This window comes from Eleutherodactylus coqui, chromosome 3, assembly GCF_035609145.1.
Source record: "Eleutherodactylus coqui strain aEleCoq1 chromosome 3, aEleCoq1.hap1, whole genome shotgun sequence".
Lineage (NCBI taxonomy): Eukaryota > Metazoa > Chordata > Amphibia > Anura > Eleutherodactylidae > Eleutherodactylus > Eleutherodactylus coqui.
This window is the reverse complement of record NC_089839.1, coordinates 37,847,197-37,860,387: the sequence shown is the minus strand read 5'-3', so window position 1 is coordinate 37,860,387 and position 13,191 is coordinate 37,847,197. Positions and strand designations below refer to the sequence as shown.

At 46.8% G+C, this 13,191-nt stretch overlaps 1 protein-coding gene across 6 annotated transcripts in view; it reads left to right on the top strand.

Moving 5' to 3' along the window:
* Positions 1-659: 659 nt before the first annotated feature.
* EHBP1 (EH domain binding protein 1) overlaps positions 660-13,191 on the top strand; it is a 365,541-nt gene continuing 353,009 nt past the window's right edge. For all 6 annotated transcript variants that reach the window (XM_066595508.1, XM_066595507.1, XM_066595505.1 and 3 more), the window contains exons 1-2: positions 660-904; positions 2,067-2,409. In XM_066595508.1, coding sequence (XP_066451605.1) covers positions 2,306-2,409 — 104 coding nt within the window. In that variant the 5' untranslated portion in view covers positions 660-904; positions 2,067-2,305. The remainder of the gene's footprint in view (positions 905-2,066; positions 2,410-13,191) is intronic.

Below are 13,191 nucleotides of genomic sequence, written 5' to 3'. Positions count from 1 at the left end.
ATTAAAGGGTTAACAGTTGTGATTGGCATGAACGTTAATCGCAGCTGCTGTCAGAGACCGCTTCTGCTGGCTGAGCATGGCGCAGGCTCAACTTCCAGGCCCGCTCTGTACAAACACTATTGGTTTGTACCCCCTTTAGCATCAAGGGGTTAAAAGTTTTCCAAAACATATGGTATGTATTGTAACCAATCACAGCACAGCTTTCATTTCTTACACTGCTGAGATAAAACGAAAGCTGCGCTGTGATTGGTTGCTAGGGGCTCTAAAGCTTTCCTTTGACACAGCTCTCATAAGCGATTGTTGCCGGCTGACATTTCCGCAGCCGCAGTGCACATCTCAGGTCTGAGCGAGTCGAGGAACTGGAACATCACTAGCCGCTTAAATCTGATCGAAAAGGCTACGGTGTTATGACTGACAGGGCAAGTGTCCAATCAGCGCAACGTAAACCATAAACAACGTTCTGTCAATTCCCTCAATTGACCAATCAAATCGCTTCGTGTAGTAGGCGGGCACGGCACTGCCTGTCAGAGACCTTTAAAGCACCGGCAAGCCCCGCCCTTTTCTAGCTGAACGGCTATTGGCTGACAGAGTGAGTGACAGCACAGCGCTCCAATCCCTGCTCAGTTTCCAAGCTGCCTGGTGCCCAATGTGGAAAGCGGCTGCGGCAGTGGCGGCGGCGAAGCGGGCTGTAGCTTGCAGGGAGGGTTTTCGCACGGAGGCTTGTGCTGGAGTCCAGGGCCGAGGGGGGTGGAGGTTGCACCTTTCTGTCTGCATACCAATTATTTCTGGCCTGGAGGAGAAGTGGATGCCTGTAATGGTGGGCATATGGGCATGGGTGATCCACACTAACGAGCAAGGCTGAGGGATTAAATGCCCCAGTGGGCAGCAGCAGCAGGCGGAGGAGGTAAGCTGATTGCATGTTTTTATTCTGCTGGTGATGATGTGGTTTCGGCAGCCTCCTCTGTGCTGCATGGCTCTGTGCCTCTTTTATACCCATCTTGTGTGTGCCAGGCAAGGGTTAATCATGAGCAGCAGCAGATGACAGCTTGTAGTGACAGGAGGAGGGGGCTGCGAGGAAGGGGAGTCCTCTAAAGCTAAAGTCTGCCAAAGTCAATGGACCACCACCACTAAATTATAAACACCGCCTCATCATACTGCCCCCCTATAAATGCCCAAGGGTACCCCGATACTTTAGGGGAACGCAAGATCTACCAGTTGGCATTGCAATGGGCACTTCTTTTTTTTTTTTTTGCAACCTCACAAATGCACACTGCACTTTCAAAACATGATTTTGTCATCAGAGATCCTTTACATCAACCCACTGGCATCAGTGTTTTGGCTGGTAGACCCCAATAGGTGCACAAGGTTGCCCCCAATACTTTGTGGAATGCAAATTCCCCCTGAGCTTTAATTGGCATTGCAATGGTTGTTCTTTTTTTTTTTTGTGCAAGTGGCACTTCTGAAACATGAGATTGTCATCAAAGACCCTTTGCACCTGAAATGTCATTTGCCCAGGCATTAGTGCTTTTGGCTGACAGCGGGCAGCCCCTTTACAGATGCATGCGGGCAGCCCCCCTACAGATCCCCCCCCTCCTACAGCTGCATGCCGGCATCCCCCCCTCCTACAGCTGCATGCCAGCAGCCCCCCTTTAAATGCCCCCCTGCAGATGCATGCCGGCTGCCCCCCTGCAGATGCATGCTGGCTGCCCCCCCCCCCCCCCCCCGCAGATGCATGCTGCCAGAACCCCCCCACCCCCCCACAGATGCATGCTGCCAGCCCCAGCGCCCTTCTGCACTGTCTTGCACAATGTTATAATTATGCCGTGCGGGATAATCATTAATGCTGATGATGTGTTGTGGGTGCAGTCCCTTATAATGTCATGTCGGATTCCTCCAGCGACATTGTAATTGCATGTTGCAGGAAGGCGCACGCTGATGATTCCTGTTGCAGTTGATTCTCCTGGATACAATGTAGCGATCTTGCTGTGGACTTGAGGAGTAAATTTGCTGCATGATGTCAAATATTAACTGCTCCGCTTTCCCGTCTTCCTCCTTTGTCTTTACAGTATAGCTCTACAGAGTCCACGTCATTTCGCCTGGGAGGAGGGCTGACTTCCATGCACTGGGGACTTCCTTTCCCTCAGCCATGCAGGAGTCTCCTCTCTGCCGTCTGAAGTGGGATCTGCTGAGCGCCGCTGGACGACAGCCCCTGTTTGGCCGCCTCTGTCCTCCTATGCAGACCACCTTGTAAGGATTAAAGTGAGAAGAAGAAGACGTCTTATTTCTCCCCGGCTGTTCCTGCATCATGGCTTCGGTGTGGAAGAGGTTGCAGCGTGTGGGCAAACATGCTTCCAAGTTCCAGTTTGTGGCATCCTATCAGGAGCTGATGGTGGAATGCACTAAGAAATGGTCAGTAAACCCGCAGTTTGTGATGCTCTGTTTTTTTGAAGGGTTGCCGGGAAAGCGCACAGCGGCTGACCTCAACCAAGAAGTTGTGTACAGAAGTCAAGAATATTTCCCACGCTCTGGAAGCCTCGTTTGCTGTCAGGGTTTTTTTTGACCTATCGTCGCACTTATTCGTACCGTCCCGGATATAATCAGATTTACCGGTTTGTGGTAGATAATAAATGAATTAATCTGCGCCACCAAAGAAGGAAGTTTGACCGGAATTAGAAAGAAAAGTTTTTTTGATGTTTGTGTTAAGATTTCTAATTTACTTGTTGCGTTTTGGTCACTGAATGGATCTTGGAGACGGGGATGAAAGGAGGCGCGTTTCCGTTTAACCAGGGTCACACTGGCGTCGAATTTCTCTTCTAGGTCCGTTGTATCAGGTTGTCCTTGTTTCTAGTGGATCCGACTTTTTGGCACAGGGGCCCTTTACTCTTATTATTCAGTATATCACTGGATTGCACGATTCTCAACGAGGATTGCGCAGTCTAAATAGGCTGAAGTCACCAGCTCGTTCGCCTGGGCAAACGAGAATCGTTAGTTCGCGTTCTGTATAAAAGGTGCATTAGCGATGATCATTGAGCCGACAGTGACTGAAAAACGAATGATAATTTGTTTTTTCGTCTTATCATTCTGATCTTGCAGACACAAAAATCAAACGATGATCTTCAGTGTAAACAGGCAGTCCTTCATCTATGGACAACTTCCTGTTTACTGTGAATGGAGGCGGGCGGACAGAAGAGATCTCTGGCGCGCTTTGCCTGCATTCACTTAACGATCGCTCCTGGGTGAAAGCACAGAGACAGGAATCGTTGGCACGACTGAGTGGTTGAGCAAGCGAGTATTCGTACCATGTAAAAGGAGCCTAAGTTCTAAGAAAAAAAAAGGAAAAGACGTGAAAACGGATGACGCAACCAGATGCCTATGGCCCTGTCCGAATCTGGAGGTGCCGATCCATTCCAGCGCAAAATTCTGGAATAGCAATGTGGTTTTATCCAGGAAAATGCAGGGTGGCACAATGGTTGTATTGGTAAAGCCTCATGACCACGGCTGTATTGGTAAAACGCTGTGGGTCTGCCCGCAGCGTTTTACTGGCGTTTGTAAATACCAAGTCTGCCCTCAGAGACCACATATGGCAGCAAGTGTACTGCGTATCACACATGCATACTCTGCCAATACAAATGTATATGGCTAAGTCCGGCTGCCCACGGGCGGGTCGGATTCCGCATGCGCAACTGGCATCAGCACGTACCTGTCCTGATGTCTTTTTATCTGTACTGTGGATGGTCCGCACAGCTCACCGTCAGACATGCGCAGCAAAAAAATTTTTTCTTCTAAATCCTTGCTTTTCCCGCTTCCTTGCCTAGCAATGACGCAGAATCTGCGACCTTTCTGCAATGTCATTGCGGAAGGGCTGCGGATTGGACGTCTTCCATTGACTGCAACAGACGCCGTCCATGCGGAATCGGCACAGAAATGTAGCATGCTGCGATTTCTCCTCCGTGAGCGGCAAATTGTAATCGAGGAAATCGCGTTTTTTCTTAGGATGATATGGACGGTATTTGCTACGGAATTCGGAGGCGGACTCCCGTTCCGGATTCCGCAATGCAAATCTACCCGTGTGCAGGCGGCCTTATGCTGCGTGGTGCGCAGAGAAATAGAGCAAGCTGCATACAGTATCTACAAACATGGGCATGGATCCATTGACTCCATGTACTGTGTATCACGTGTATCAGGACAGCTCACATTGAATTCAATAGGTTCTGTGCCTGCAGTACCAAACTAGGCCACTGCAATACAGACAGCGCTATTTGCCTCCACTGCTGGTCATATTGGCAGTGGCTCTGGCAAACAGCTGATCAGTGAGGATCCCAAGCTTTGGCAACCCCTGACGATCAACTATTGATGACCTATACTGAAAACCCTTTTAAAAAAAAAACTCCACTTTGTTCCCGCCCCTGCATACAACATTGCATTAGCGGTATAAAGGCCTCCTACAAACGAGCAAGTTGGATTCCGCATGCTGTGCCTGGCCGGTAATCCCGCATACCTGTCCGGATTCTTTCCTATTCTGCACTGTGGATGTGCCGGTCGTCGCACATGTGCAGTACAGATTATGCTGCACCATCGCTAGGCGATGACGCGGACCACGCAACTTTTTTGTAATGATGATTGCGGAGGAGCCGCGGTTTGGACGGATTGCATTGATTTCAACGGAAGCCGTCCGAACGGAATCTGCCTAGAAATAGAGATTTTTTTTAAATGTATTTTTTTAAACCCACGAGCGGAAAATCGCAACTGATTTTTCGCTCGTGGGCAGGAAAAACTGCTTTTCCATAGCATGCTATGGAAGATATTTGCTGCGGAATCCAGAGACGGACGCCCGTTACGGATTCCACTATGCAAATCCGGCTGTGTTCACTTTCATGGGTAGCATATCGCAATGGAGGAAATGTATAGACGCTGGCGGGCGTCACGGGTGTTCCTGGGTTATTGCGCCGTTGATGGCATAAAGTAAATAGGACTTCAAAAACTTGCTGCCCCTGTAAGATACTGCAGCGCCAAATTCTGCAGACCTGCTGTACATGAGTGTCGTCTTAAAGGGGCTGTCCAGTTTAAAGAATTGTCGTCCTGCGCTAGTAGAGGGGATCTCCTCTTCAGCAGCGGCATCTTTTGGGCAAAATGGAGAGTGGTTACAAACGGCACCCTGTCCCGCATTCCACAGGCAGCCTGCTTGATTTGGGTCACCATTGACGGGGCAAATTCGTCATGCGGATCCATGCGCGGATTACGGCACATTTATATTTTAGATGGAATTTACACGGAAAATTCCGCGGTTCGTTCACATTTCAGTTGCGCAAAAAAAATTAAACATATTCTATTTTTTTACATTTTTGTACACCGAAGGTCCCCCAAATAAGTCAATTGGAGGTGCGCAAATGTGCACACAATACTGAAGGCCATGCGTAAAACACCGCAGGAAAAAGAACGCATCTAGAATGCATTAAGACTAATTGGCCATTTCAATTGGTGCGTCTTTGCCACGCGCAAATGAACATACTCTGCAGGTGAACAATATATAGTAAAATATGCTGATGCGCGCAGAAAAAAAGCGTAGTTTGTTCCTCTAAAACACTACACTCTTGCGCGCAAATACGCGTAAACTCCTGTGAACCGGCCTAATTCTGATGTGGTGGTGCGAAACTTGCATTACGTAACTACCGGCTAATCCTTACACTCAGGCCGGTCTAAAATGGGCGCATTGCCATTGTGCCTCACGTGTTATTTTCCCGCACACAACACGAGGGGCTATTAGCGCGTTGATTTGTATCGGACCACTCGCAGCTGTAATGTTTTAAAATAATTTTAAAAAAATGTTTTTTTGTTTCCTTATTTTTTTTCACGCATGTATTAGTCGCACGCAAAAAAAAACCTACCTCGATGCATATTACGCCTACATATACACCGAGATAGTGTTCGGTGGCACACAGCAAGTACGCATGGGAAACCTATGAGCGTGGCATGCCAGCACTTATGTTCGTGTGAGCCCGGCCTCGCTCATCATCACCATAGCATCTACGGGGTCGGCTACGGACAAGTAGGCCGGCACCACACTCTTATAAAAGATGTCTGAAAGAAAATCTGCCTTTGTTGCCCATAGCAACCAATCACAGCTTTCACTTTACCTCAGCAGTATAGCAACCAATCACAGCGCAGCTTTCATTTCTTATACTGCTGAGAGAAAATAAAAGCTGCGCTGTGATTGGTTGCTAGGGGCAACAGAGGCAGATTTTCTTGAGGACATCTTGTACACTGCGGTCGGCGTTCTTCTAGTCAGATATAGCTACGCTGAATTATCACAATTTTTCGCTTTTTATCCATCATGTTCGGTTTTATTTTTAGCGCGGCGTCCTTGTGCAACCATATTTGTTTATTGAACCAGTCGGGTCATCTGAGGGCTGTAAAGTTGCAGGAGAGCAGATCCTTCGGCTAATCAATGTCTGAGAGGGTCCGATCTGCCGAGGCCTTGTTTTACAGCCGGTAGATGCTGACCGTTCGCTCACAAGGCTCCATTAACTTTAATGCACATCCGAAATTTGCTCACCTCAATCGACTCCATAATAGCCTGTAGACAACCTGGCATTTTACATGGAGCCATTATCCCACCGTGGCGCATTGATCTCCTAATGATACCCGCAAAGTGCGGCGCTGTTTACAATGTAGTAGGGTGACAGGAAAGGCGAGCAGCCCAAGTTCAGGCCATTGATTCGTTGCCGTATGTCCGCAAGAAAGCTGTGTTTAGTTCTTGGCTGCCTGCGGCCAGTACCGTTCTAGCCTGATTATACGTAAAATACCATATATCTATAACAGCCGGATCATACAGGCGTAACTTCATTTCAGCGTAAAAAAAAAAAAAAAATCGCCTGGGTGTTTTTACCGCTCGTGCGTGTTTTTGTGTGCGCAAATACGTTTATAGTGCGTAATTATGTAGCGAATACACAGGTTTCTTTTCTATTTACGTACGCTCATCAATGGGCTTCGGCGGTGCATAATTTCGCAGTGAATACACAGGTTTCCTGCATATTTTCGTACGCTCATCAATGGGCTTCCACGGCGTGTAATACGCACCAAGATAGGGCATGGCTCGTTTTGGTTTTTTTTACGCAATCTCACGTTGCGTGAAAAAATACGCTTGTGATTTGAACCCATTGAAATCAATGGGTTGTATTCGCTGCATATTTTATATGCCAAAATTGCGCGTTTTACGCAATGCAAATGCGCCCGGGTGAACAAGCCCTTAATGGTTTATATTTTGAGGTCTCTGGGTATCCTTTGCAGCATGTGACTCTTGTGAATTGGATTTCGGCGCGTCCTGACAGGTTACGCACCTTGACCCTGTGGAAATTGTATTGTTTTTACCCATTTTTTGCAATGTTGGTTTTCTAGGTGGGTTATCGTCATGCAAGCTGCTCCGCCATGTCTTCCTGAGGCTCTGATTAGACTGATTTTGGGCTCTATTCCTGATGTATACCTGGAAGGGCTCCGAACATATGTACGTCAATTGACTTTAATAGCCAGCGTTATGCCAAGAGTGTCCATTTGTTATATGTTTGGCTGTTATATGGCGGCAAGGCTTTTCTTTAAAGCAAGCCTCCAGTCGTTACCTGTGATGGATGATTACCTGCTATTTACTTGTATCCTCCAATCTTGCTCCTGGGCTCCTTTTTTTTTTTTCCAGCTCCGCTCTATTAGGAGAGAGCTGTGATTTGTGACTAAAGTTTAGCTACAGTGCCTACTCTGGAGTAGTCCAGGACACACCCCTATCTCATCATTGATTCATAGGGACACACCCCCTGTCTCCACTGGGGTCTGAACCAATGATTAGACAGGGGGTGTGACCCAGACTACTTCACTTAAGGCAATGTAATTGAACTCTAGTCATAGCTTACAGCTCTGTTCTAATAGAGGTGAGGAAAATAAATGATCTTTCCCTGTAGGTGCTGACTTGTATATCAGTTTTGAGCTCCTGATTGGACGGTTGCTTTAAGTATTTAAGTAAAGTATGGTTGACTGTTTTTCAGTACGGGGGAATGCAGACCGAAAATATAGGTTGGAGTAAATGGCCAGGGCTGGTGTTGAGTGGGTATGGGCAAACTAGTAAGTTACCCAGGGACCACATCTCCAAAAGGGTCTCCTACTTTTATCAGTGGTGTTCAGCCCCACCTTATTTGTAGGAGCAACCAAAGGGGTATCTGAAAACTGTGACAACGGGGCGGAGTCTTTGAATACTGAGCCTGGCACTCTGCTGTACTATGTCCTGAGGCTTGGTACAGTGACACCCTATGCTGAAGAGAAGTCATAAGATAGGAGGGGGATATATATACATATACATACACACTCTAATAGTTTTTTCAGGTCTATCATTTTCAACAGGGCTAAATAGATCAAACTATTAAAAAAAAAAAAAAAAGGAAATAAAGAAAAAAAATAAATTGACACTCTTGATGGTTTACAAAAAAGAGGTGGGGTTTTTGATACATCAGTTAGAAGTAGAGGCCATCATAGCCAAGTGCCCCAAAGTCGACAGGGCGTACCATGCTGTGTGCCAACTCGCTTGTTCCCAGAAAAACGGTGTCTCATAAAGTGGGGAAAGTGCTTCATGATAAGAAGGCGGCCGTCGCTGAGGGTAACGTCTTAGAAGATGTATTGTGCTGGAATGTTATCCTTGCAGAGTTCCTTCACTTTTGTACTACTTAGAACTGAGTTAAGGATGCGTTCACATCAACGTTCTTCTATCCTCTCTTAAGGCCCATTTGGACACAACGATTATCACTCAAAAGATGTTGTTCAAGTGACTGAGCGAAATCGTTGTCATTTATAGCGCAAGATGAGCGATCACCTTGCGCTGCCAGCGGAGGATGCATCCAGCTGTTTCCCGCTCCGAGCGCCCGGCTGTTATACAGCCGAGCACTCGGAGCGGAGGATGCAGAAGACAAGCAAGGTGTCCCTGCTTGTCTTCTGCAATCAGATGTTTTCTGCACAGAGCGCTCGGCTGTTATACAGCCGAGCGCTCCGTGCGGGGTAGGGAGAACAGAACTGGACAGCTGTGTTCTTCATACCCAGCCTGTCATCAGGGAGTTGGATATAGCTGAAACAATATCAGCTGTATCCCGCTGTGACTCCCTGATAAGCACGCTGAAAGACGACGATGAGCGACAGGATAATGAAAACTGCACAATCAGTGCGGTTACTCACAACGATTATCGCTCAAACGACGGCTTTTGACCGAATTTTGAGCTATATTCGTTGTGTCTAAATGGGCCTATAGGCTGCCTGTCCAGGGGCGACTATTCACTGCGTTATCCACGGCGATATTCCGGCCACGGGTAACGCTTTCCATGGCGTTGCTATGGAAAGCACATTCTCCACTCGCAGGATTCAAATCGCGGCATGCGCGATTTGCAGCGATTCTCTGCGGTGAGTCTGTCTGTCAGATAGGCTCACCGCAGAGACCTCACAGGTCTCCCCCTCCTTAAGGTTCCCTGTCCATGGCAGTTCCCTGGAGGTTTACCCCTGGCGAATCACGCCGTGTAAAGATTTCCATAGCATTGCTATGGAAAGCGCCGGCACACTGTCCACGAGCGGAGAATCATTGCAATTCTCCACTCGCGGTAGGCAATTTTCAGCATGCTGCGAATTGCCCCGATTCTCCGCGGTCAGCCTTTTTATCAGATAGGGCTGACGGGCGGAGATTCGTCTGCGGCTCCTGCAACGTCCGCAACGCCCATGGACAGGGGGAAGGCCTAAGGATGTTTTTTGTTTTTTAAACAGATGTAAAACTGAAGCAAACGGATGTGTAAAAAAAATAAAATAAAAAAAAAGTTCCCTTTGGGTTCTGTTTTCCTGCTCTGTTATGGGTGCAGGAAAATGGCACCTACTGGACGAACAGATGACAGAAACGAACTACGCTGAATGGCCCCTGTTGACTATAATGGATCCTGTCTGCTATTTTATAGGGCAGCATGCAGCGCTATGTCATTCTGTCATTTGATGGAAATCTGTGACGGGGAGTGGGGGGGTCTGAATGGAGCCTCCAACGCTGATGTGAACGGGCTGATGGCATCTGTTGGGACCAGTTTTTATTGGATGTGGGTTTTTCTGTGCATGAAATTTTGCTGTCGTTCACAATGGCACATGTACAGTTTCCTTTAACCCCTTAATGTCCAGACACTTTTTAGGGATTTTACCCATGTGCTGGTTATTTTTTCCTTTTTTTTTCTGTGACATATAGGGCTATTCTTTTAAAACCTCTTTCACAGATTTTCTTCCCCGTATTTTAGTTTTATTGGGGGTAAAAAAATTTTATTTTATTTTAACATTTATAATTTTTTTTTAATTAGTATATTTACGCTAAAATGAAGGAATTGTTTATGCTGTTTTGATATATAATATGTATGGTTTTGGATTACAGGGCGCATATGGCGACCGCTTTGGTTGGCATCGGCTTTGGGTTATTTTCTTTTTTATGTATATATTTTTAATTATGCAATTATTTTTTTTTTACCATCTATGTCCCCCATGATGTCATATAAGACATCGGGGGGGGGGGACATTCAATTTGACACTTTCCCACTGTAGCTGGGGCAGCCATAGGAGTCCCAGTTACAGGGAAAACATCCCCCTGTAGTGACAATCGTCACTGGCAGAGCTGATCAGGGTCTGCAACAACCCTGCAGCTCTGTTGTGACAGGGGATCCTGGTGGTCACGTGACTGCCGGCTGCTGTAGTCGAAGTTATACTTTCACTTTTAGTACATAGCACTCATTGAGCGCTGTGTACTCAAGAAGGGAGAAGGCAGAAAAGGTTAAAACCACTCTTGCCTTCTCCTCTTGGTTATCAGCTGTCACTAACAGCTGACAACCGACATACTTCTAATAGATTGCAGGGCTTTTAACCCCAGCTGTATTTTTTACTATCGGCTGGGTTTAAAGCTCAGGAGCAAGTGCCGTATATTTACTGTGCTTGATTCTTTAATGGTTAAAGCAACTCTCATTCTGCTTGGTTTCTGTTATTGTGGACAGTAAAGTCCAGCAGTTCAATGTTTAATTTTTCTGCCAAAATTATGCAAACCAAGTGTAAGGCCTCCTTCACACGGGCGACACTGCATGGCCATGAGAAAGTCGCATCGATATCGCATCGCTAGTCTGTGCGACATTGCTGCATCTTCTCATGGCAATACCGCGATTTTGTAGCGCCTCAAAGTCGCGCGACTTTGTAGCACCACATGCGAGGATTTTCGGGGAGGCTTGAAATATAAGCCCTTTCCCAAAACTAAGCCGTAGCTGAAGAAGGAAAAAAAATACACACTTTACCTCTCCTGCACTGTCAGCCCTGCCGCATCTTCTCCCCGGGTCCCGTCACTGATCATCTTCTTTCTTGGCTGGGGATACAAAAATCCCCGCATCCTGGAAGCACTGGCTGTGATTGGCTGACGCTTAGCCAATCACAGCCAGCACTTGATGAGTGGCTGTGATTGGTTCAATCACAGTCATCCATCGAGCACTGGCTGTGATTGGCTAAGCGTCAGCCAATCACAGCCAGCGTTTCCAGAAGGCGGGGATTTTTGGATCCTCGGCCAGAAGAGAAGAAGATGATCAGTGCCGGAACCCCGGGAGAAGATCCGACCGGGCTGACAGCGGGACTAAGGTGATATATCATCTGCATTATTATTAATTTTTTTTTATTTTTCAGCAGTTAGGGCTTATATTGTAGCTTTGACAGTAGCATCACATCACACGAAAATCGCATTTTCATGTGATGCAACAGAAAGGATGGCTCCATAGGGAAACATAGGCTACAAAACCTCGCTAGTCGCGGGCACATTGCCGGACCCACGAGGTTTTTGTGTCGTTTTGTAGCATACTACAAAACATCGCATGTGTGAAGGAGCCCATAGGAAAGCATGGGCTTCCTACACATGCAATTTGTAGCATTGCTACAAAATTGCGCGACTTTGTCGCCTTTGTGAAGGAGGCCTAAGGGAAGACCTATTGAAGTCAATGAGGATTTCACAGGATGGTTTTTTTTTCCCTTCCTGCTCCGGAGGTCTCAGAAAAAAATATTCTTGGGTGCAACCCGGATTGGATGGTACACAGACACCCCATCTGTGCGCTGTCTGATGTGCGCGACACACATTGATATGTACTATTTTCATACACCCATTGACCGAGTGCCAATTACATCCAATTTATGGACTTGTTTTGCAGTCCGAAATTCGGATGGAAAAAACGTCTGTGTACGCGTACCATTAGGGCCCGTTCACGCGGGCGTATTTGTGCCGCAGAATATGCAGTGAAAAGAAACCTATTGATTTTCAATAGGTTTTTTCACGTGTGTATTTTTTCACACCGCGTTCGATCACAAGGACAAGTATGCGGCATGGCCTATTTTGGCGCTCATAATGCATCGCAATAAGCCATTGAAGTAAATAAGCCAGCGCAAATTGGTCGGCTCTTCGCTGACTTTTTCGCGAGTGCAATTACGCAGTGTCATTGTGCGCACAAAAACCTACAGAAGCCGGTGAAATACATAGACAAATGGTTTTCGGGTTTTTTTTTTGATTGTGTAGCATATTTACGCGACTTAAACCCGCATACGCCCGTGTGAGCGAACTCTTAGGACAGAACCTAAAAAAGCATCGCAGCCTGATGTAATAGCGCCCGTAAATGTATACAGAGACCATAAACAATACCAACCCTGCATGTAAACCTGTGCATCCACCAGCTCACCCTCTGAAGCCAGTTTTGCCACGTGCTTCTTCTGCGGTGTTGGCACAGTAGTTTGGGATTTGGCGCCATATTCTGTACGGTTGCATCTGTTTGCCATACATATACTTGGCATTCTAACGCAGACATATGCTACAACTGGGATGTGAGCAGTCTAACTCAGGCCGGCTTCACACGTACGCAGAGAAGAGAACTCATTGATTTTTATGGGTTCGTACACGTTTCCATGTTTTACGCACACATTTTAGCTGTGCAAAGAAAAAAATGGAACACCAAATTTTGCTGTGTGCTGCTCGCGGTTTTGTTGCGTACGTGCGGTTTTTCATTTTTACGTTTCTGTGAGGACCAGCGTGGGATATCGTTGAAGGGAATTTGTCAACAGAAAATGACCAAGTGTATAGATCATGTTACCGTATGTTGAACACTTATTTTTAGTTTTTTTTGTTTTTTTTTTCTT